Source organism: Vulpes vulpes, chromosome 16 (genome assembly GCF_048418805.1).
Source record: "Vulpes vulpes isolate BD-2025 chromosome 16, VulVul3, whole genome shotgun sequence".
Taxonomy (NCBI): domain Eukaryota; kingdom Metazoa; phylum Chordata; class Mammalia; order Carnivora; family Canidae; genus Vulpes; species Vulpes vulpes.
The window spans coordinates 37,577,269-37,602,204 of record NC_132795.1 but is presented as its reverse complement, the minus strand read 5'-3'; the positions used below and the strand labels follow the sequence as shown (position 1 = coordinate 37,602,204).

The 24,936-nt window shown below is 44.2% G+C and overlaps 1 protein-coding gene across 4 annotated transcripts in view; it reads left to right on the top strand.

Moving 5' to 3' along the window:
* The window catches only part of PPM1H (protein phosphatase, Mg2+/Mn2+ dependent 1H), a 253,610-nt gene that overhangs the window by 94,282 nt on the left and 134,392 nt on the right, over positions 1–24,936 (top strand). For all 4 annotated transcript variants that reach the window (XM_072743134.1, XM_026001656.2, XM_072743133.1 and 1 more), the window contains exon 2: positions 6,723–6,888. In XM_072743134.1, the coding sequence (XP_072599235.1) occupies positions 6,723–6,888 (166 nt within the window). The remainder of the gene's footprint in view (positions 1–6,722; positions 6,889–24,936) is intronic.

Sequence of the window (24,936 nt, the reverse complement as noted above, 5' to 3'; positions counted from 1 at the left end):
TTTTTTTAATTTTATTTATTTATTAATGAGAGACACAGAGAGGCAGAGACACAGGCAGAGGGAGAAGCAGGCTCCATGTGGGGAGCCCCATGCAGGGAGCCCGATGTGGGACTCGATCCCAGGACGCCAGGATCACACCCTGAGCCAAAGGCAGATGCTCAACCACTGAGCCCCCCAGGTGCTCTTCCTGCCTCTGTTTACCTTCTTGGCCATGCTGCCTCCATGCTGCCTCCTCCATGTGTTGGTACTTAATCACCTTCCAAAAGGAGAGCGCCTACCACCCTCAGAGAATTCCACTCTTGCCATCCTTTTTCCTCCCTGGTAACACCTGACTGTTAACTGAATGGGCTGTGATGACCTCCCGTTTTCCCTCCTACCTGGAGGTGGCCAAGCCTGTGTGGGAGAAGATATTATTCTTAATGGATGTTATCAAAGGCTTAGCTTCCTCGTCAGAGCCATGGTTTTCTAGTATACCAAGAATGAGAGGTTATTAACTCCCTTGGAGCTAGGAATTAAGTTGTCCTTCTAATTCCACCTTATTTGGGAGTCAGTAACCACTTCAGAGAGTAACACGAAACATTGCCTAGGAGGTTACTTAGAAAAGAGAATTTTAATAATCAATAGCTGTATTTGGTCTTCCATAAATGATTCATTTCCATTCCCTCCCCCCTACAGCCTTTTGCCGTCTGCTTCTCAATTATATATGAATCAGCAGTATCTCGCTTCACCTGATGGCCTTTATAAACCTCTTCCTTCTTAGGCAGTGTAATTACTGCCGGCTTAGCAGTATTAACACTAGTGTAAACTTTTTAGTCTGAACTGTTCAGGCCTTTATTTCCCTTAAAAACAAAGCAATATAATAATAACAATGGAAACAACCAAATTCTGTATTTGGTCTTCTTCTGTGGGGTCTCCAACCTGAGCTCTTGCATCTAGGAGGCTGGGAATCCACAAATGGCATCTGTGGGCAGATCTGGATGGCAGTCTAGAAACAGCATAGTCATGGCTGGGAGTGCTTTCCTGTCCTCTGTACAGAACACTGTCACATGGGGCTCCCGTGTTGCAATATTTTTGAGAAGAGGACTCAGAGGAGCAGATGGCCTTGCTCAAGGTCCGTGTTGTGAGATGTGTCATGCGATGCCACTTGAAGGTTCTGGATTCATGGAGGTGGCTATGTGTCCTTGTGGCAGGCAGAGGGATACAACTGGGGAGGGGAGAGTCCCTCAGACTTTCATAACTGGATATAGTCTCTTAGGCCCAATGGAAGCAGCAACTAGCTTTGTATTTGATCTAATATTAATAAATAATATATACTGAGTTCTCACTATGTGCCAGACACTGTTAAATACTTTCCATGCTGGGGCATTTAATTCTCGTGCTCCACTATGATCAGAGATGACTATTATCCCCATTTTAGAGAGAGAAAGTCACTTACCCAAGAACACACAGCTAGAACTAGTAATTAGCAGAGACCCAGTTTGGAGTAGGTCTCTCTTAGCCAATGTCCTTGTTGTACTGTCTCATGAATGAAGGATCAGGAAGGAGGTTGGTAGTGAAGGAGTTGACGGCTGTCAGGTACTCACACAGAAAGTGGTGCGTGGTATCCTTCAAAGAGCATGTCAGCTGTGACCGCCCTCAGTTGATTGTCATCATAAATCCTTTTGAAGATGGTTCCATTGCTTGTCCTCTGGGCCTGTGTCCTTTGTGACAGGCCTCACTACGTAAGTGCACTTGAGAGTACTTACTTGTCGGAATTTAGTAATAGGGACCTGTTCTCTGTGTCACATTAGCAGATAAGGGTCATCAGCGTCAAGATTTTGAGCAGCTGTTAAAGCAGATAATGTGATAATTTAACAGCTGCAATTAAAGCCAGGACTTTGCTGCTGAAATTCAGTTGAGTCTTTAAAAATCTGTGACTAGAATATTTCACAGACGGAAAGAAGGAAAACAGATTTCTTAAGCAAGTGATCTTAGCCCAGAATGAGTCGTTGGCTCTTTTTAAATAGGTTCTATTCTTGCTGTGGTCTCATGGTCACATTCATGCCTGGCCCTAGCTTCAGGCTGTATGTGACACGCACATGGGATCTTGACTTCCAGGCCCTTAAATTCTGGGTTCACCTGTTTTTACAAGGGGGATAAATCTAGGTGTTTTGGTTCTATTGAAGGTAGACAAAGTCCTAAAATGAATTTAACGTAGTCATATGTCTCTCTCCTGGGGCAAATAGGCCTTGGTCTATTTGAGATGAAGAGATGAAGGAACTGGGCGTAAACTCTTCACAATGAAGACACAGTAGCCATTCTTCCTGTCATCCTCTAACAATTCTCCTGCTTGAATTTTAATCCTAACTTCAAAATTTTCCAGTTCTGTAGAGATGACTAGAAATTCCTCCTCCCCAGCACACACATAACTCAGCAACTCCCGGAAGTTAATCCAAGAGATGCTGCTCAAGAAGCGAAGTCTATACAAGTTAAGTGAGTTGGCTGAACATTTTGCCATCACTGGCTGTGATTTAACCTTTAAAAAGATCAGTAGTGGCCAATTCACAGAGCCGACAAGAAGCTTAACTGAGTTAATTACTATATGGAAGATGCTAGCCACAGTCCCTGGCACATAGTGCATTCTCAGCAAATGTAAGATATTATCATTACTCCACATCTCGGAAGTAACAGAGTTGGTTTCTGTTTTTCGTTCACTCATTCAGCAAACATTTGTTGAGCACCTGCTGTGTGCTATGATCTATGTAGGGAGGGAGCCCCTGTTCTTAATTGTTATGCTTTATTGCCTCCAATTCCAAGGAAGATATTTTCCCTCTTTGTAGGAAATTAGAAAATAATGTAACTAATGATAGGCCAGTTACATGGTCCATCAGCGTCTTGTTTTTAAATATTCAAAATTAGCATCATGCTAAGATAAAGAATGCACATCTTATACTCATTCCTCTTGATCTCAACATAGTGCTGACTTTATGCTGGAGCAGAAGACGAGAAGTGAGCGTGGCTACTCCTACAGCTGCTTAGATTAAATCAAATGGTTGACTCTATTAATAGCATGATGCTCCTCTGCTCTCGGAAAGAAAGTTTTTCTCAGTTTACTTTTAAAGGAATTAAAGATTTCACTTCATTTAGTAAACAAATCATTTGCCTTTGAAGAACAAAATAACATATTTAAGTTGATAGAGACCAAGCTTTTTAAAGCCAAAGTAAGTTAAGAAAAACAGGGCTTTCTACTAAAGCTGTGTGGAGTAGGGAATTTAAAATAATGTAAAATATGGGACAAGAATTGTGATTTTTTTTAAGGCAATGGCTTTAAATTAATGTGACTTAAACATCTGAATAATAATCAGATATCTTACCGAACAGGCTTCCCAAGGGTTGGGGCTGCTGTCTTCCTACCAGGTCGGCATGTCTGACTTTCTGATATTTCAGTAGTGTCATTCACCAGCTGTATTCAACATGAAATGGCCAAGTAAGGCCACCAGTGTTGTTCTGTCACAGTTCTCTGGCTTTGATGAGTCATTGCAGCACAGCCCTCTGAACCAAGGGCTGATAAGAATTGATACACAATAGGAAAATAAAACAACCGAGAGCTGAAGCAGAAATTGCTGGGAGCTCAGAAGTATGTTCGCATCCCTGCCATATTTAGCTGCATGACCTTGTGCATGTCAGAGTTTTCCAGGGCCCCAGGCTTCTCATGCATGAAAGAAAGTTTCTAAGGTCTCTTGCTGAAGTTAGGTCAACTTTGGAGTTTAACACCCACTAAGAGGAGAGAGAAAGCCCTTTCAGGTGACCGCAATTCAGGATTTATGTAATTATAGTAGCTTTGTTGACTGGTGGAAAACAGCAGCGGCAGATGAGTCAGCCTGGATGTAGCTATTGGAGACCAGTGATGCTTTTTTTGTTACAAAAAGACTTGACTACAGCATAAGTTTAGGTGCCAGCGGTCAGGGTGATGCCAAGTTCCAGAAATAGCAGCTTAGGATATTGTGCAGAGGACAGTATGGAGGGGACGGTTATCACGAATTGGTTTTCCCAACCAAACCTCCACTTCCGCTTTCCTTAGGGAAGCCGGTCATGTGAGAGACATGGGGAGTGTAATGTCCCCATCCAGCGAACAGTCCGCCCCACACATGCTGACTGCGGAGAGGCAGGTGGTGCTTCAGACTTCCTTCCTCTGCCTGGTTTGCTTCTCCAAGGGTGGATGCAAGAGGGAAACTCCAGACAGATGCATGTTCTGCACCAGGTGTGCCAGCTGCAAACCACTGGACTAAACATGGGTCCCTCTCAAGATGGACAGATCTGAACTGTCCATCCCTCATCCTCCCTCTGGGCCCTTTCTTCAATCGGTACACGAGGGGAGCATATTCCCATTTCTGTCAGGCCTGGACCTGGGTTCCCCTAATCAGCTTATTCTGTGCCTCCTCACACGGTTCAGCTTGGCCCACCACAGACAGGTGCAAGTCCCCATGTGTAATAGGAAGACGTTGGGTTGCGGAGTGTGGGGGGGTCACGGTAGGCCTCATTCTGCATCCTAGCTGTACCGCTTCCTGGCTGTGAAACCTGGAGTCATTCCTTTAGCCCAGGTGGTAAGCGTGGTGGTATTAATAGTCTTCAGGCAGGTAGCCACACTGTACCTTAAACCATATGAAATTACATTTTCACCGAAACTGCATCCAAACATCTCCTTGAAGGAGAGAGACTGAAGTTGAGGCAGAGAACTAAGCCCTGATCTCTCCCAGCCCCATCCCTCCATCAGCAAGAGCGAGTCCTAAACACAAGAGGCAGATGTGACTTCTCGAGAGATCACAAGGATCCCCACCTCCTTGCATAGGCCCCTAGGACAATGAGTTTCGAACTCTGTAAGCAGCAATCTACTTTTTAAACTTTAAAAATCTTACACAGAAGCGTAGTATGTAAGATGATTTGTAAAAGTAGGCATTTGTTTATAAACATATGCCTAGGTTGAAATTTATAACGAAGCCAGTAAGGATCGTGGAGCAGTTGTGACAAACCCAGAAATTTGAAATAAGGGCGATAATAGTTGACTGGTTTGGTCTTTTTTGTATAGCGTATAGGTAAGTAATTGCAGATGATATATTGTTAAAAACAATTATCCTTCCAATCAAGGGGATACCAGTCAATTAAAGAGAAAAGACAGAGGCTTCTTATGCCAGAGCTGCCCAGATATATAGGCCATGAACATTTCTGTGTTCATGTGTAACAGATGGGAATGAACTTCTAAATTATTGCATTTTTTCCCCAAATACTGTACATTTAAAAAATAAATTTGAAGTAAATGTCAAAACATCCAAAACATGTCCATAGACTCCTGAGGTTTGACAGAAGGATGAACGAAATACATTCCCTTAGATCTTGGGGACACTCTCATCCCTGTCTACTGTTTCCCGTTTGGTTGTGGCAAATGTGCATTGACTTATGGACATTGATGCAGTTTTCAATACTGAAAGCCATTTGATAGAAAAAAATTTGAATGAGGCCTGCAGCCTGACAATATTTCATCAGTGTCAGTGGCTTGTTTTGATACTATACTGTAGGTATGTAAAATAATACTGCTGGGGGAAGGGTGCATGAAGCTTTCTGTACTGTTTTTGCAATTTACTGAGTCTGTAATTATTTTAGAATTGAAAAGTTAAAAAAAATTATTTGGAAAGGATTATCTTCTACTTAGGAGGGAGTACAGCCTGACTGATCAGAGTGGTGTTCACATCACACCGAGTGTGGATTTCCAGCTGTCTCACCTAAAAAGAAAGCATCTTTTCTTTCTCTGCCACTGCATTCTGGACCCTCCCCGCACACACTCATTCTGTCATCTACTGTGACACTGTTGAGGTTTTGAAAAGAAAACACAGCCAATGGCAAATTAAAGAAAGCGCTCTTTCGGGAAATCTATTTTAGCTGCTAATTAATTACTTAGTAAGAAAATGATACTGAAACCCAAGAGGTCAGCCTGCAGTCACCCAATACAGGAAAGGCATATGAATGATGTGGCATGTTCTTCTAATGCAGTCCTATGCCTGAAACATTTAGTAATTAGGCCAAAGCACTATCCACATGCTAGAGTATCCTGTGCCCACACGTCCAAGTCAGAGTGCCCCGTAGCCTAATGTAATGGTGTCATGTGACGAGTATTGTCATACAGGAGAAAGAATGAAGGATTAAAGATAATTTAAAAAAGAATACACCTTTGATCCACTCACTTCTCTGTGTGTGAAGTCAAAGTGGGCACGGCGGTAGTGAAATGTGGTTCTCTGTTCTCGTGGATTTTACAGTGTGCTGTAAATTACTGTACTGCCTTGTTCTTTGATAAGATTGATGGTGGGTTTTGCTCTTTGTCACTTGGAGAAACACAACAGAATCCCCCCAGCCTGCCCGTCGATCTTCATCGTAATTGCCAAAAGAGTGATTGTCTCCTGTGTTTTGACCAAAATGGATTGATGGGGTTGCTCACAGCGGTCAGACACCTGGGAAGCTGAGCTGGGCCCGAAACAGTGCCTTGGTAAATGTTTTAACGTGTGCTGATATAATTCCATTTTGGAAAAATTAATTTACCGGGGATCATAAAATACTAAGGCCAGAGGGTCCTGCGTACTAGGTTGGGCTTTAGTTTTGTGCCACTTGTGGAGACTGGCTCGGCTGACCCTTGAGACTGAGCTCTGAGCTTTCCAGAAATCACTGCCTGACCCCTCTTCTGGCTTCTTCTGCAGGGTTATTAATGCCGGAAAGAGCACACACAACGAAGACCAAGCCAGCTGTGAGGTACTCACTGTGAAGAAGAAGGCAGGGGCCATTACCTCAACCCCGAACAGGAACTCGGCTAAGAGGCGGTCCTCCCTTCCCAATGGGGAGGGGCTGCAACTGAAGGAGAACTCGGTAAGACTCCCCCCCTTGGCCCCCAGTTCTCCGTGAGAGGAACAGGGGCACTCTGGCCCCCCTGTGAGGCACTAGAGCTGAATCCCAGTGTCGCCAGAGTTAGTGGAGCAGCGGGGCTGTACGTGGGGTATCACACAGTCACAGCTTAAGGTGACACGTGTGTGAAGAGCTGGTGTTTATTAGGCTCTTCATACCTAAAGTAAATAAAACACCCACATCGTATATAGGCTTTATGGCAAGATACAGTGTTTATAACGTCAGGTGGTTGTAAAGGAGCCCATTTAAGATTTTTGTGAAGGGGATGGTCTCCGGAAGCTTCTTGTGAGGGACGGACATAACACTAGCCATTGGCTGACAGCCCTGCCATGGCTTTGCCCCTTTCTTCCCCTCTGCCCTATGCTCTTGCAAATTAAATACTGTTTCAGTTGGCCCATAGCCCTTGCATCCCATGGGGCAGCCCTGCAGACTCCATGCCGTGTTGACAAACCACAGAGCACTTCTCCTCTCTTCGGCTTCTGGAGAATAAAGCAGAAAGTCCTGAAGAAACTCTCAGAAAGGTATAGGGAAGAATCGGTACTCTGTCCACCAGCATTTTATTCAGCTTACAGAAAGGAAACATTGAATGAGATGACCCAAATGTGACTCTTTATTCTAATAATCTTGAGGCTATTTTTGTATATACATTTTAATAGGATTATACAGGATCTAGGAACCTTTTCTTGGTGTAAGAAATAGTATCTCACTGCATTTATTTTTTTTAAGATTTTATTTATTTATTTATTTATTTATTTATTTATTTATTTATTTATTTATTTATGACACACACACACAGAGAGAGAGAGAGAGAGAGAGAGGCAGAGACACAGGCAGAGGAAGAAGCAGGCTCCATGCAGGGAGCCCAACATGGGACTCGATCCTGGATCTCCAGGATCAGGCCCTGGGCTCAAGGTGGCGCTAAACCAATGAGCCACCAGGGCTGCCCCCTCACTGCATTTATGCATAGGGATAAGACTCCTGATTTATTTTGTTCATACTAGTTCAGCTTTGAGTTAGAAACACAGTGACCTATGGAGACTCATCAGTTGGACTTGTGTTCAAGGCTGCAGGAAGCATCGACAGGGCTTTTCCCAAAGAGCCAGAGTCAGGACTCAGATGGGCAGTACAGAATAATAACAGTAAAGTACCCAGGCTCTGGAGCAGTGGGTTCCAGAGCAATCCATCACAGTCCATCATTTATTAAACCATTTAATATTAGGATAGTTATTTATTCTTTGAGCTTTAGTTTCCTATAAAAAGAGTAATAGTAAAAAAAAAAAAGAGTAATAGTAGTTATTATTACCAAGTATGGTAGAAAAAGACTGGTTGGAAGTGTGCAATCCGTTGTCAGTGGGAATGTTGAGCCAGTGTCTTATTTAATAAATCCATGATAAATGTGAGCAAATTCTTATCCTAGAGTTAGTCTCACTCAAGATTCTCTGTGAATAATGTCCATTGAATTTTGTATGTTTATCCATTTATAAATCAGAGATCACACAATTTTCCTTCATACCTATCTGACGGGATTGTTTTGAGGATGGAATTACTATGAAAAAGGGCTCAGAAAATGTGACATACTAAGGATGATTAGATCTGGGCACAGTGACCTACTATTGCTCTTTCCCCTGCCACTGGGATATGAAGTGATTTCTGTAAAAATTAGTCAGCATTGACATTTGGCCCAAGGCCAGTTGATGATGTCATTTTTCCTTGTTTCTAAATTCCTCCAAGAAATGGAGCCAGGCGTAACTTTTTAACTTCCTTTCCTTAAGAACAATGAAACCGGGGGCACCTGGATGGTTCTGTCAGTTAAGGGTCCGCTCCTGGTTTCTGCTCAGGTCCTGATCTCAGGGTCCTGGGGTCGGGCCCCGTGTTGGGCTCCCCACTGACCGTAGAGTCTTTTAAAGATTCTCCCTCTCCCTCTGTATATACACTTTTATAGGATTATAAAGGATCCCTCTTCATCCTCTCATAAATAAATAAATCTTTAAAAAAAGAGAGAAAGAAAAAGAACCGTGAAACCAGTGCATAAGTACTTCAGGATGGAGCCTTGAACCTCCCCTGTGCTGGCTCTGAATCCCTGTGGGCTCCTGGCTCCAGGAGGCAGCAACCAGGTGCCAAGCAGCATGGACGCATCCCATCCCACCATTTGCTGCTTCAGCCACAGCCGCCTCACTTCTATCTGTCTTACATATTTGGCTTTTTATGAGAGTTTAAGGCAAGAGCTGTGCTGCCTTTTTTTAATTGTGGGAAATTAGATATAACATAAAACTTGCCATTTTAACCAATTTTTAGGTGTATAGTTTAGTGGCATCAGACACATTCTTACTGTAACTACCATCCATCTCCTGGGACTTTTTCTGAAATTGAAACTCTATACCCATTAAACCTTAACCCTCCCCTCCGTTCCTCCCTACTCCCAGCTCCTGGCAGCTACTATTCTACTTTTTCTCTCTCTAAATTTGACTACTCTAGGCAGCTCATATGAATGGAATCATATAATATTTGTCATTTTGTGTCAGGTTTATTTCACTTACATTATGCCTTCAAGGTTCATCCATGTTGTAGAATGTATCAAAATTTCATTCTTTGTTAAGACTGAATAATATTCCGTTGTTCTGTATACACACCATTTTGTTTATCAGTTTGTCCATCGGTGGACACTTGCTTTTCTATCTTTTGGCTCTTTGGGTATTGTGAATAATACTGCTATAAACATGGGTCTGCAGATACCTGTCTCTGATTTAAATTTTTTTGGATTTATGGCCAGAGTGGAAGTGTGCTGGATGATACAGTAATTCTGTTTAATTTTTTGAGGAGCTACCATACTGTTTTCTACAGCAGCTGCACTATCTTACATTACAACTAGCAATGCACTTAAAATATATATAGCTTCTTAAACATCAGGTGTTCTTTATTCAGTATTTATTCTATATTTGACTCCTTTGCCTCTTTTTAAATTAGGATGCTGTTTTGTTGTTTGCACTGCTTTTTAAAAGCTCGAAAACCATGACTTGCTGTGCCAGGTAAACCACTGAGCACTTGCTGTGTATCAGGAACTAGATGCCAAGGATTCAGGGAATAAAATTGACAAAAGTCCTTATGTACAGGGAACTTGTATCCCTTGAGGGAGACAAACAATTAAAATGTATCTTGCGGCGGATAATAAATGCCATGGAGAAGAAAAAGCAGAGATGCAGGAATGTAGGAAATGTGAGATGCATGGGTATTAAAGAAAGTGCCACTGAGAAGATGGTGTTTGGGCACAGACTGGAAAGTACAGCTATTTGGAAGAACTTTTCTGACATCCTAGACAACTGCAAGGATCCTGAGGCAGGAACAGGCCCGATGTTTTCCAAATCAGCCAAGAGGCCCGTGTGGCTGGAGCAGAGAGTGAAGTGTGAATCAGCCAAGAGGCCCGTGTGGCTGGAGCAGAGTGAAGTGTGAAGTGTTGTCAGAAAGGCAGTGAGAGTGGGGTAGGGTCATCTGGCGGGACCTGGAGGGCTGTTATCAGGACTCCGGCTTCTGCTCTGAATGAGCAATTTGCCAGCAGGGCATACTGGATGTACTGCTTAAAAGGAGCCATTGACTTTTCCTATTTAGAAGACATCCCTTAATTCAAAGATGGTGGTGCTAAGAAAGGGGAGTGACAGCCTAGGGTACAGCACAAACCACCTGCAGGAGACAAGGTGGATCTGCCCCTCCTGTCTCTGTGAGTCTGATCCTTCACTGCCTTGAGGGTAAGGAAATGAACTCAGTACAGTTCCAGTCCTCCTAGAACTGAGTTGACAAGAGACAAAGAGCCAATAACCAGCAGCAAAACAATGGAGTGAGTTTTGAGAGAAAAATTTTATTTTATTTTTTAAAGTTTTATTTGAGAAAGAGTGCTCATGTGAACAATGAGGGGATGCAGAGGAAGAGAGACCCAGAGAGAGAGACAGAAACCCAGGCAGAGGGAGAAGCAGGCTCCATGCAGGGAGCCCGACATGGGACTTAGTCCCAGACCCAGGATCACGCCCTGGGCCGAAGGCAGACGCTCAACCACTGAGCCACCCAGGCATCCCTGAAAGCATTTTAATTAAAGACATCAAGATTTATAGGAACCTAGTCACCGTTGTTAGGTTTTCTCTGCTTTGGGAGATTTGAAGGAGCCTTTATCCACCACACCGAGTGTCCTCTGTAAGGGAAAACATCACTTTTCCAAAGGCTTTGGCTTTTCAGTTCCCATGTATCTGGTCCCTCTGGGAGTGAGGTAAACAGAGGACAACACCAGCTGACTTTTCCAGCAGAGGGGAAAACGTCCCCCTCCTAAGGGCACCGCAGAGCCTTCATATTAAGAGCAGGTGCTCCTGTTGCTAGGTTGCGTGGCTGAGGGGTGGGAGGTGGGCCGTGGAGGCCACGACCCGGACGTTCCCCCCGCATCTGACTGCCTTTCCCGGCTTGGGAACAGATTGTTTCTGGCCTAAGACTAGACGTGGCCACCTGCCTCCCAGGCCTTTTTCCTTAGGAGCACAGCACCCTTCCATTGTCTCATTTAGTCAAAACACATCAAAGTGTGTGGTTGCAGTGTCCGTTGGTTCAGTGTCTGGTAACAGGAGGCGGCTGTGTCCACACATGGCCGAGCCCCGCAGCAGGCGACGGCCTTCCTCAGAGGAGGATAGCTCGCCCTCCGGAATGCAAGGTGAGTAGGAGCAGACCGGGTGGGGAGAGGTGAAAGGGAAACGGGAAGCGCTCTTTCTACTCTTTGAACAGAAGATGTGCCATTCTTTTCAGCTGTTTCCTCTCAGAAGGGCTCGCCCCCCACTCCCGAACATTAAATGAAGGTCGCTCTTGGTTCCACAGTGGCAGCCCTTCTGGAATGTTTGGCCCTCATTAGGCAGTCTGCTTCCTGCAGTCATGTCAGCTATGAAAACAAGAGGGGGAGCCTTTTATTTTTCTCATTGTATGAGAGACTAAATCCTCCCTCTAGTTAAGGTCTTTGTTTTGTGCAAGAATCCATAACCTTTCTATTTATTTCCTTAGATTTTCTGAAGCAAGAGTGCAGTGGTTTCTCTCAAAACTCGCATCCCTTGGTTCCAGGGTCTTGAACTCTTGCGAGTGATGATGAAGGGTGACTTGAGAACCAGGCCGATGCCAGAGTGACTTTGCAGTGCCCTCCTCAGTGGGTGTTGGCTTTCTCGGTGGGCACCGGGCTGGACGGAGGCGTCCACAGTAGCAGGGCGTGCAGCTCCAGCTTGGCTTCACAATCGGTTTTTCCCACTGGGGCACACCCTAATGCTAAAGGAAAAGAAGCGGTGCTAAGATGGAACATTTTCCTTGTTTCCCTTGTAATCTGATTTCCCCACAGCTTAGACACGGAGAACATTGTCGAGAGTGATAGCCTCTAGAGACTTTGTCTTCTTCCTTTTTAAATATAATACTCAGCCTTCACGTGCCAGACCCAATACGGATCTCAGTCCGTTGCCCAGTATTGATTCACTTAACCTGACACTGTGTATGGAAGAATGTCCCATCATTATCTTTATTTTACTGATGAGATTGAGGCACGTGCCTGTGAAGTGTGGAGCTTGGGATCAACCGAGGCAGTCTGGCCTCTGGTGACATGCTGCCTCTTTACCCATTAGCTACAGGGAAATGTGGCAGACAAATGTGTTTGGAAAAGGCTGAAATAAAGGAGGAATAACTCCTCTTTGTGCTGCTGAAGCAGGCACAAAGGAGGAATAACTCCTAATGTAATTTCAGTATGATTTGATGCTATATCATTTCTATTATGATTTCTCTTTTGACTTAGGAATTTTTTTTTTAAGATTTTATTTATTTGAGAGATTGGCAGGGAGAGGAAGAAGCAGACCCCACCCCCACCCCCAGCTGAGCAGGGAGCCCGACAGGGGGCTCCATCCCAGGACCCTGGGGTCATGACCTTGAGCCTAAGGCAGATGCTTAACCGACTGAGCCACCCAGGCACCCCTGATTCAGGAGTTAGTAGGCACTTTGTCCTGTCAGCTCAGAAACTGGACTCAGGTGAAGAACAGAATGGAAATGAAATTGTTTATCACCTTATTGTCCTCAGAGTCCACTTTTTCTTGCTAACTTATCGAAAAACTTGTTTGCATGAAACCAAGGCAAGAAGAAAAAGCCTTCTGATTGAATAATACTGTGTGTCTAAGTTTAAATCCTCTCACTGCCACTTACTAGATATTAGTTACCTTGTGCAAATGAGTCCAAATCTCAATGCCTCAGTTTCATCATCTCTGAATGGGGGATAATAGCTCCTAGCTCATAGCGCTGTTTGGACTAAATGAGTTAAAAATACGACAGTGCTTAAAATAGTGCCTCGCATGTCGTAAGTGTTCAATTAATATTATGTTGCTGTTCTAATAGTGTTGCAGTTGCATTTCAGTATTATTTCACATTATGCTTTTACTGTAACCTCTTTTTTTTTTTGAGACAGAATGGGGGTGGAGAGGGATAGAGAGAATCTCTATTCAGTGCAGAGCCCAACATCACAACCCTGAGAGCATGACCTGAGCCAAAATCAAGAGTTGAATGCTCAATCACTGAGCTACCCAGGCACTCCTTATTGTAATCTAATTTAGGGGGAGTTTTTGATATGTAAAGTAATAGTTTGAGAACACCCCTGAGCTAATTTTTGAGTCTAGAATAAACCACAACGCAATTTAGCCCAAACTGTCACAAACATTATATTTCCTCTCTCTCAGAAATTAGTATTTATTTAATAATGTTTTTAAGATGGGATAGAATGAAAAAAATAAAATGGGGCAGAACGACTGAAATACAAAAAGAAATAGGAAGTGTTTGTGAGGATGTGGAAAAAAAAAAAGAACCCTTATGTACTGTTGGTAGGAATGAAAATTGGCACAGTCACTCTGGAAGACAGAGGTTCCTCAAAAAATTAAAAATTAAATTACCATATGATCCAATAATTTCACTTTATTTACTCAGAGAAAATGAAATCATGAATTTGAAAAGATGTATGTACCCCTGTGTTTATTGCAGTTTATTTACAATAGCCAAGTTATGGAAGCGGCCCAAGTATTTATCAATAAGAATAGAAAAAGAAGATGTAGTATATGTGTGTGTGTATATATATGTGTGTGTGTGAATATTACTCAGTCTTACCATTTGCAACAACATGGATGAACCTAGAGAGTATAATGCTAAGTGAAATAAGTCAGAGCAAGACAAATATCCTATGATTTCATTCATTTGGAATTTAAGAACCCAAACAAATGAACAACCAAAAAAGACAGACTCTTAAGTACAGAGAACAAACTGGTGGTTGCGAGGGGATAGGTGAAAGAGATAAAGGGGACTAAGAGTGCACTTATCATGATGAGCACTGAGTCATGTATAGGATTGTTGCATCACTACATTGTGCACCTGAAATGAATATGACACTGTACATTAATTATACATGAATACATTTTTAAAAAATATTTTATTTATTTATAAATGAGAGAGAGAGAGAGAGAGAGAGAGGCAGAGACACAGGCAGAGGGAGAAGTAGGCTCCATGCAGGGAGCCCAACGTGGGACTCGATCCTGGGTCTCCAGGATCACGCCCTGAGCCGAAGGCACGCTAAACCGCTGAGCCACCCGGGCTGCCCCGAATAAATTCTTTTAATGAAAAATTTTTTTAAATAAAAATTTAATAAGGAAACTAAATTGCCATCTAAAAACAAAAACCAGGGATCCCTGGGTGGCGCAGCGGTTTGGCGCCTGCCTTTGGCCCAGGGCGCGATCCTGGAGACCCGGGATCGAATCCCACATCAGGCTCCCAGTGCATGGAGCCTGCTTCTCCCTCTGCCTGTGTCTCTGCCCCTCTCTCTCTCTCTCTGTGACTATCATAAATAAATAAAAATTTAAAAAAAAATAAAAATAAAAACAAATAAAAACAAAAACCAAACTACTAAATGTGCCCCACATCTTATTATTTCATAAAGCAGAGGAATTGAAACAAAAAATTCTGCATTTCATATAGTCAGATCCTGAGGAGGAAGCAGTCCTCATTTTTATGCCTATGAAATTAAGCATTCTTTCCTACTGGAGAACAAAACATCTTAATAATTTATTTAAAAAGAGATATGGTAAAAAAAAAACAAACAAACAAACAAAGTACACTGCAAGGGCATTGATGCCAAGTGCACAGCAATAGGGATGGGCCCTAGGGATGACTTTAATGAAGTTACTCAAATTTCCTGCTTCTGCTTTGTCATTGCCTTACTTTTCTCCCCATTCTGTGTTACCCTGAGGATCAGAGCTGGAGATTTCAATCAAGCGCTGTGGATGAAATGCCTAAAACAGATCCTCCAGATTCTGAATTATCATCTTCATTGTGTGGTACCTTGAAAACTGGCCAGAAACTATGGAAATCAAGCGGTATAGTAGCTTAGAGTGGGGAGTCAGAAGACTGGCAACTGTCTCATTGCCTAATGGGAAATCAGTGGCTCTTTTTCTTTGGCAGTGAGGAAGGAGGGAGGCAAGAACATCCTGTGCTCATAGGAAGCCTTTTGTAAAAACAACCATGGAACTTAACTCAAAGTGAAATTTCCACCTTTGTGGTACTCTCTTTGTGTTACTGAAAACGAAATCCCCTCCCTAGATTTCTAAATTCCAGCACCATTTGGTGTATGGTAAGGGAAGATGAGTGTCAAATGAGCTGAATTACCTGTATCTTCAGGGAACACAACTAAGAGGACAACTTATTTCCATTTTTCTATGAGTAGCAATCTCCAAACCATGTGTATGAGTACGTACCCTCAACGTATTTGTTCATTTCATAATATACAATTCTACTACTATATGGCCATATTATTTATGTGTATTTAGTGATTGTAAAAATATATTAGTTTAAAAATAATTTGAAGGCAATAAAGATGAAAAGGAAACATTTTAAAATAATCACCACTGTCATGCGATTTTTATTATATGTCAAGGCATTGTTCTAAATATTTTTCCCACAGTAAATCATTTTTTGTCTTGCCAACTGCAGAGACTTCATGTTCCCATCAGCTAATACCTCAAGGCAGAAGTCATCATTCACAGTAGCAGCTCCAGTTCCATATTTCAGCTGTCTCTTTTAGCATTTCTACTACTTTTGATTAGAACGATTATTCCTGTTGTCAGGTATGACTAGATTGCCATTACTTGGAGTCGGATGTGCCCACTGTGATGTATTCTCATTTGCTCATGTGTGTTCTATCAGCAGTTTCAGTGCATGGATTTTTTAAACACCTGTTGTCCACGTTGTAAGGGATGATCTAGTTAAAAACTTAGTAGTAAAAAAAAAATAAAATAAAAAAATAAAAACTTAGTAGTGTGATGCACGAGACCACTTAGTCGGGGACACACGTTGTGGAGCAAAGAGTTGCAATGTGCCAAAGCCAGCGGGTGCATCAGAACATCAGGGTTCCCTGCTTGACGTGGAGCCGGCTGGCTTACATACCACGTGAGGGCGCCAGTGTCAGTTCCTAAGAGAAACAACTAGCAAAGCTTCATTTCTTCTCCAGCTCTAGAAGAAACGTGGAAGAATTTATCATTTTCCTCTTACATGCTGATGGATCATTTTTTAACTCACCACCACCCCCACCCCACCCCAAGCTTTGTGTGCTCTCTGGTGGAGGATGGGGTGACCAAGAGGGCTTGCACACCCATAGAGCTCTGTGCAGTGAGAGAACAGAGAGGCCTGGCCTCTTGACACTGGCACAGATGTGTCAGGCCTCACTCCCTGGTCTTCTTTGTGTTTCCTGCCTCACATCCCAGCACTTATGTCAAGCTCCACAGGAAACATCTGAGGTTTTGTCTAGAATCTCCCTTTTTTTTTTTTTTTTTTTTTTTTTGGTCAGCACGCCATAAAAGGGGCTACCTCACTGCCTCCCAGATGGCTCACAAAGGCTCTTGCCTGTGGGTTCCCCAGAGTTGAGGTGCACATAATGTGGCTCCTTTTTTGACAGAGCGCAGCATAGGCTACTGATTTTTGATGCCCCTGATTAGCTGTGCTGTAATTATACCGGAAGCTGGATGGATACAAGCCGCTTGTATCAAGAATTATGTCAGGAGCTGGTTCAGGGGATAAATCTCTGTTTGGAGCAGTTTTATATTTGTTAAAAGGCCCAAGGGACCCTTCCCAGTCCAAAGCTCTTATTTAAGTTCTGGCATTAGAGATGATCATGGAAATGGGAAAAAGAAAATAAGCAAATATTATTAAAAATTAGGCTCTATGACTTTTGAAAAAGAAAGATGTAATATCGGGCCTACTTCAGAGAAATCCTGAAAGAGAAACTATGAACTTTAAGCTCCCAACCTGTCACCCTCTGAAATCTTCTTTTATCTGGCTGCAGATGTATTCCTGAAAAGGGGTGGCCGTGTGTGTATTGTAAGGTACACACAGGTCTGTCTGTCTGTCTTTCTCTTTATCTCTTTCTTTCAAATCAGAATGCAATAAGAAAACTGCTTCAGCATTATTCTTTTTGTAAGACATAAGTGATGGCTGCCAAACTGAAGCGTGCGGTAAGTCAGGAAAGGGTTCAATATTGCTTTTCCTAAAACAGAGTGCATGTTTAACTCCTGTTCATCTGGAGCAAAAACAAGGTAAACATTTGTTAAAATATAACAGTAATGTGAAATTCATTATGTCAAGAGCATGTTACTCCAGATTTGAGGGGGTTGATTTTTCAGGTGTAGAACTTTGCATCCTGGGCTGGTTGCCCCAGCAATGTTTTCTGATCCTACCAGAGATTAATGCAGGGCCAGTGTCAGAAGTTTTGTTAATCAGCTGGTGGCCCAAGATACGATGCAGTCACTAATCAGCGACAAGGTGAAATAAGGCTGGAGTGCTAAAGGCTACAGGGTGACAGAAGCCAGGGAGGCAATGACACAGAGTTGTATGTATTGGGAAATTGGAAAGATCTCTTAACTTGGAATCTGAAGGACCAGGTTCAAATCCTGGTGTCGCCACATAGCAGGAGTTACTTAACTGTGCCCTCGTTAAATCACGGGCAAAATGGGATGGTGATGCCCATTTTGTGCCGGTGTGGCGGAGAGTAAACCCGGTAGGTGATCAGTAGGTGTCCTTAGAACTTAGACGTCTCCTAGGGGAAGTGATTCAAGAAGAAGAGACATAAAGGGAGCTGGACAGTGGAGGAACGTGAGCACCCCGTCTGGCAGGGTCAAAAGTAGGGAGCTGCTGTGGATGGCTTGCTCTGCCTGCCTCCTCATCGTTCCCCCAGGCCACAGTGAGTGTGAGTAATTCCTCTCCTAGTTTTTTTGTTCTTTGGTATGCTGGACGCTGCTACCCATTTTATTATTTAAAAAATTAATATGTCTCATTAACCTTTTGAATGTGCACTGTTACGAATTTCAGCATATGTATAGATTAGTGTAATCCCACCAGTCAGGATACAACATTCCCGTCACTACAGACCCCTTCCTCATGGCGTCTCTTGATGGCCCCACTCTTCCCCTGTCCACCCGCCCCGCCTCCTATAACCCACGATGGCCTGAACATTTAATACATGTTACCCGCTCCTGTGGCACCACACACGTCCCCTCTCTAGCACACCTGTTCACGTTCCGGACTCTTAGGCTCAAGAGTTGGGAACATGGTTTTTTTCTTCCTCTCTCCCACCTCCCCAGTACCCAGCATGAGCCTGGCACATAGCAGACTCTGAGACATGTGTTAAAAGAATGAATCGTTACTCTCTGTGTCCTAGTCTCATCTTGGTCTGTAAATAAGGAAACAGGTGAGAGGAGTTAGGAAAGGTGCCCAAGATCACGTCATAGTAAGTTCACGAACCCAGGTTGCTCTCAATTTGATGGCTGTGTTCTTCCTCTGCCAAGACCTATCACCACAGATAGGATTTGTGTTAACTCATTTGCAGGTGCATACATGAATTATCCAACTTTTCAAAGCACCATTGTATGTTGGTATATTTGCACCAGTGACAAAGTTAGCCTTGGACTGTTAGTATAAACCGCAAAACCCTGTGTATTTACCATATAAGCTCAGAATGCTGTTCTTTGAGCTGATACCAAACTAAGGAGGCATTCCTTCCTTCTAACATGACTAACCACGTGGGGGGTGTGCGGTGGCTTCGGCTGTGGGAGGATGTATGTGGTGGGGTGGGCAGAGGATGTTGAAAGGAGCCACAGCCTTCACTTCCCTCTTTTGGGGCCTTGGCTTGAGCCAAGCAGGTGGAGAACACAGCTCTCCACGTTCCCACGTGCGTGTCTAGCCTTTCAGGCACTGGTTCAAAGGATAGAGCGATAGCAGATTGTACAACCAATCCAGCAGCGCATGGGGGCTGAAGAAACTGTGTGGTTTCCAGCAGTTCAGTCCTCCAGAGAGAGGAATATGGTGCCTGTTGGCGTTTTTTGTTTTTTAATCTTCCTGGGAGGGCAGGGGTGGGGGGGAATCTCCATAGCTTAAAAGAGAATAGTATGTGTCAAACTGGTCCTGTAGGGCCACAAGGCTCAGCTGGTCCCTTTGGTTTCCTTGAAGCAACTGTGAGGTTCCCAGAGCCCTGCATCCAGGCTGCCTAGGTCAGGAGCACTGACAAAGAGCGAGAGAGGGCATGGGGGAAGGAGTAGCAACTAGAGCATGCAGGACCCATAAGCCACGTGAGCATCCAGGAGACCCAGGGCAGTAGGGAGTCCTTGAAGGTCCTCTTCTGTGCAGTGATGAAATAGATGTGTGTTTGCGATTAAATTGAAGATGTGAGACACTTTAAAAGCATCCTGTTTATACTCCTTGGGATCTTTCAGACCTCCCCCGACATGATTATAGGCCCTTGATCCTGGTGTGACGTTCAGGAATTCGTTCTTTCCTCCAGGTTCTCAGATCCAACTTTATACATCAAACCAGACATTCCTACCTGATGGCATTTGATGGCATTGTTTTGAATAGAGAATGGGGTCCTTGGGTCTTTTTCGAAAGGAGTGTATGGCACATCCTGTTTGCTCATGCCACTTTCAGAAGTAAATTTGTATTCTTTGTTATGCTTTTGGTTCCATTTCTTTTTTTTTAATGTTTTTTTTAAAAGATTTTATTTATTTATTCATGAGAGACACACACAGAGAGAGAGAGAGAGAGAGAAAGAGAGAGAGAGGCAGAGACACAGGCAGAGGGAGAAGCAGGCTCCATGCAGGGAGCTTGACGTGGGACTTGATCCCAGGACTCCAGGATCATACCCTGGGCTGCACGTGGTGCTAAACTACTGGGCCACCGGGGCTGCCCCTCTTGGTTCCATTTCAAGCACCATACGGCCCATTCCAGCCTCATGCCCTTCTTTGAAATGTGTTGTGAGGTTGTTAGTCTCCTCTCTAGGCCCACGAATCCCATCCTGACCGAGGCCCTCTTCGCCTCAGGACACTTCTCTGCGAGCCTCTCAAATTCTAGTGCTTCCTTCTTGCAGCACAGTGTGCGATGCCATGGGATTGGCGCTTCTTAGCCTGACTGTCACCTTGTTCTTATGTGCAGAGGCGTTTCAAATTCAAGACCCCAGAATCTCACTCCAAGCTGACTTAGCCCTCGAGGTTGGTCTTCCTCAGGCCACTGTCCACAGGGGCCATATACAATCCCCTTTTCATCTGCACTGCCTATTAGTTGCCCACCCCTTTTCCAAAATATTCTTTCAGTTTACCACTGCCCAAGCAGGTGACCAGACACGCACAATTTGATGAGTGCTGCAGTAGGAGTGGGGGCCTCCAGGAGGAGGTGATATTTAAGACGAGGGCTAGGAGGTGAGGGGGTAGTAGTGCTCTGTGATGAGCTACAAGTGCCATCCATGGTTTAGTGAGTGGGATTTGGAGGGACGGGAAGTGAAGGGAGAGTCGGAGACTACTTCAGAGATTACAAACATAGCCCAGGCTATGAAGGAGGAGGAGGTTAGGCTGGTAAAGGAAATAGGGTCAGATTTTGTGTTTTAGAAAAAAATCACTCTGGTCACAACTCGGGTGGCCGAGAGGAGAAGCAGAGGTGAGTGGCACGTGGGCAGGAGAGCAACGTTCCCTCCTGGGCCGGCGCAAGGGTACTGAGCTCGGCAGGGGTGGGCGGCCCAGAGCATGGAGCCTGCTCCCAGCTCCCAGCTCCCGGCTGCATCCCTCAGTAGGTGCTAACCTCCAGCAGTTGGACTCTCTGGTCCTCCCCTATAGGGTGCACGTCGTAGCCGTACCTCGTAGGGTGGCTCTTCTCAGGATGGACTGTGGTGGGACCAACCGAGCTAATGTTTATAAAGCATTTTGGATACCGCCTGGCTCTGCAAGGCTTATTAAGTGACGGGAAGGGTGCCATAGCCCCGTAACTCGATGTCTCTGTGACTTTATGGTCCCTTAGACCTTAAGAGCTGAGTGGCCATCTAAAGCCTGAGGGAGGGCCCCCTTGGTGGTTGCAGTTTCCCCAATAACACATCACCCACCCCAAGTTCCCTGCCATAGGAGGACACTCAAGATTCTGAAATCTCTTGATGAATTTGGTTTTACCTAGTTCAAAAGCTGTCAAAATGTGTTAGAAACAGTTGAAGTAATAGTCAAAGAGACTTATTAATCATTGAAACACCCCCCCGTCCTCTTTTCTAAGGTACCACTTCGGAAACAAGAAACAGTTTGGACACTGCTGTTCTGGTCAAGTCAGGGAGATGTAAGTGACTCACCCAAGGTCACACAGAGAGCTGATGGCAGATTTTTTTTAAAAGATTTATTTATTTATTTATTTGTTTGTTTGTTTGTTTGTGAGAGAGAGGGCGGGGGGGTGGGCAGAGACAGAAGCAGTCTCCATGCAGGGAGCCCAACGCGCGGGACTTCATCCCGGGACTCCAGGATCATGCCCTGGGCGGAAGGCAGGTGCTAAACTGCTGAGCCACCCAGGGATCCCCCCTGATGGCAGATTTGAGGCTGGAACTGCTTAGTGGCCCCATCCCTCCCTATTAGATTAGAGGCTCTCAATTTTGGCAGCTCTTGAGACTCCCCTGCGGAGCTTAAAATAGATCAGTGATAGGACCCCACCTTTAGAGATAGTGACTGATGGTGTGAGAGTAAAGCCCTGCATCAAACGGCGCTAGATTTATTCAGTCTTTAGTGACAAACTTTCTTTATGGAAAAACATACATATTTGAGCTGTGAAAATTATTAATTGCATTTTTAAAATTAACTGTACCAGAGTTTCTAGCATAGCCATGCAAAGGTGTTCTCAAAAGCAAGGTGTTAATAAAAACCATTTCATTTCAAAAAAAAAAAAAGGCAGGGTGTTGCCCCTCTGGGCTCTGCTTCACTAGTCCCCCACCCCCCTCCCACCCCCAGGTTTTCTCTTGACTGCTTAAAAATTGCCCAGATATTTTATCAGGAGGTTGTTGCAGTGCCTTCAGAATGCTTTGCCTCGTTGAAGGAAATGGTTGGATTGCTCGTCAGAAAAATGTCAGAGTTGCTTTTTAAAAAAATGTAGTAGCATCTCATTGCAGTGAGGCTCCTTATTTCACGGGGTTTGATCTTCTTTGATTCAAATCATGGTTCTGGAAACAAGATACATTAGGTGTAACAGAATCTGTGCCCAGACACGGACACAGCCGCACAATTGCTCCTATTCCATCCCTCACTGGACCCTGCCACAGCTTCCTTAAAGGTGTTTGCTGGGTTTCCATTTAAATCAACTGCAGAAGGACTGGGTGTGCGGGTTTTATTCAGGCAGCCTTGGGGCCTTTGGGGAATTGGATGTTGTAAGCAAGAAATCCTTTTCTGTTGCCCCTTTTCCCTAGTTGTAAGAATGTAATACGGCAACGCATGCTTCACTAATGGGGCAAGTAACCAGAGCTAGTGGTGAGTTTAAAAACCACGCTATCATTGCAAAGTAATGATGAGCATAAACAATCCTGCAGGATGTGTGGAATGACAGTGCATCATTTCCATTTGTGAGCAAGTCAGAGGAACTGCTAATCCCACTGTGCTTGGTTGCCTTGCATTGATAATAATAGGAAATGCTAAATTTCAGAGGTTGGTGAAAATAGAGATTCCTAGATTCAGTGAATTCGATCCACAGATGCCCTAAATTAAGAACATTTTCCAAGGGGTTCAGTTTTATTCCTGTTTGATAACCACTTGTACCTACTTCTAATTCTTTGTGTGTGTGCGTGCGCGCGCTCTTGCATTCCTTATCTCACACTCCTCCTTCCCGCCACGCGTGCCCCAAGTCCCAGAATACTAGATAAACCAGCACGTCCTTTCATCGCCTTGTGCCCAGTCCTGTTACAGAGGCTAGCAACAGTGGCTTCTCAAAATGTTATGAGGCCCACGTGGCAGGGAGCCCCAAGGGCAGGCTGTTCAGGGCCTGTGCAGCACCCCAAGCAAGACAGCAGGGGCCCGGGCTCCTTCAGACTTCCCGACTCACTACACTGATCTATAGCTCTCAGCCCTTTTTGCAAGAGATTCATTACCTAGCGACTCCCTGGGTATAAATCACCATTTGAACCTCGTGAAACACCCCCGTAAGGAGCCCTCGCCCGCCATTTACTTAGTAGGCAACCGTGGCCCAGGGATGTCCCACTCCGGAGTGACCCACCCAAGGTCTAACACCTGCACCACCTCCGTGATCTGGGCCCACCAAGATCATTCCCATGATAGGCAGTGAAGACGCCACTAGAACTCAACTCTTCTACCCTTTGAAGTTCTTGTTCTTTCTACTGTCCTCTGAGTTCGAGTGCTTTTAGCTGTTCATAAGTGCTTGTTACTGTCTGAATTTGAATGTCTTTTTAGCGTGTTATTCAACACCTGGCAGACATCCTAACTTTTACTCTGTCCTAATCCCCACAGCATAGCCTGAGTGATCATTTAAAAACATAAATTAAGTTTGTCACCCCCACCTCAGTCAATAGCTTTTTGTTACTCTTAGGCTAAAGCCAAGATCCTTCATGTGTCCTGGAAGGATGGGGTACTCTGGCTCCCACATCCCTGCACAGCCTCATCTCTCCCCCCCACCCCACCCTTCCTGCATCACCCCTCTATTCAGTCATGTGGTTCAGTCTCCTCTAACACATCATGCACCTTTCTACCACAGGGCCTTGGCATCTGCTCTTTTTACTGCCTGGTGGTCTCTCTCTTCTCATTATCTTGTGAACTTCCAAACAGCTACTAGGTTGCCTGCATGTCCCCAGGTAAACTCCTCCAAGAGCCCCTCTGCAAGCTGGCCTTCTAGCACCAAGAACCTTTCCTTGTAGCCCTGCCCAGAATTGTGATCTTATGTTTGTTTGTGTGATTATTTCATCAGTATGTGTCTTCTCCACTGGATTAAGGTCAGGCCATATTGGGGATGCCTGGGTGGTTCAGCAGTTGACGTCTGCCTTCAGCCCAGGGTGTGATCCCAGAGTCTTGGGACCGAGTCCTGCATCAGGCTCCCTGCATGGAGCCTGCTTCTCCCTCTGCCTGTGTCTCTGCCTCTCTGTGTCTCTCTCATGAATAAATACATAAAATCCTAAAAAATCAGACCATATCTGTTATCTCTTCCAGCCAATTTTTTTATCCCCAGGATCCACTTTGCACCTGTCATATAGGGAATGCTCAGTATTTGTTCACTACAAATCAACTTTTTTTCTCAGCACATGGCACAGAATTGAATAAAAGTGAAATTTAAAGGGCACAAATGGAGTAATAGCGTAGGTCACCATAAGTACACAGTACTTTCCAGCATCATTCTAAGATAGAATAAAAGAATTTTATATAATGGCTTTTGCTAGCAAAGGATTCAGTATTTATTGCTGTGGGGTAGATATGCCAATAGTCAGAGGTGGGTGTTCTATGCACCCTACCTGTTTAACTACCTGTGCATCTTACCTATGTAATTAATTAATGCAATTAATTTAAGCTCACAAGAGCTTAATGTGTATTTCAAACATAGTTCTTAAAAACATTGATTTGAAACAGTCTAGAAATAATTCAGAGACTAAATCCATACTAGATGAGGGAACATGAGAATGCGGAACTTTAGGGTAGGAAGAGGAAACAAAGATGC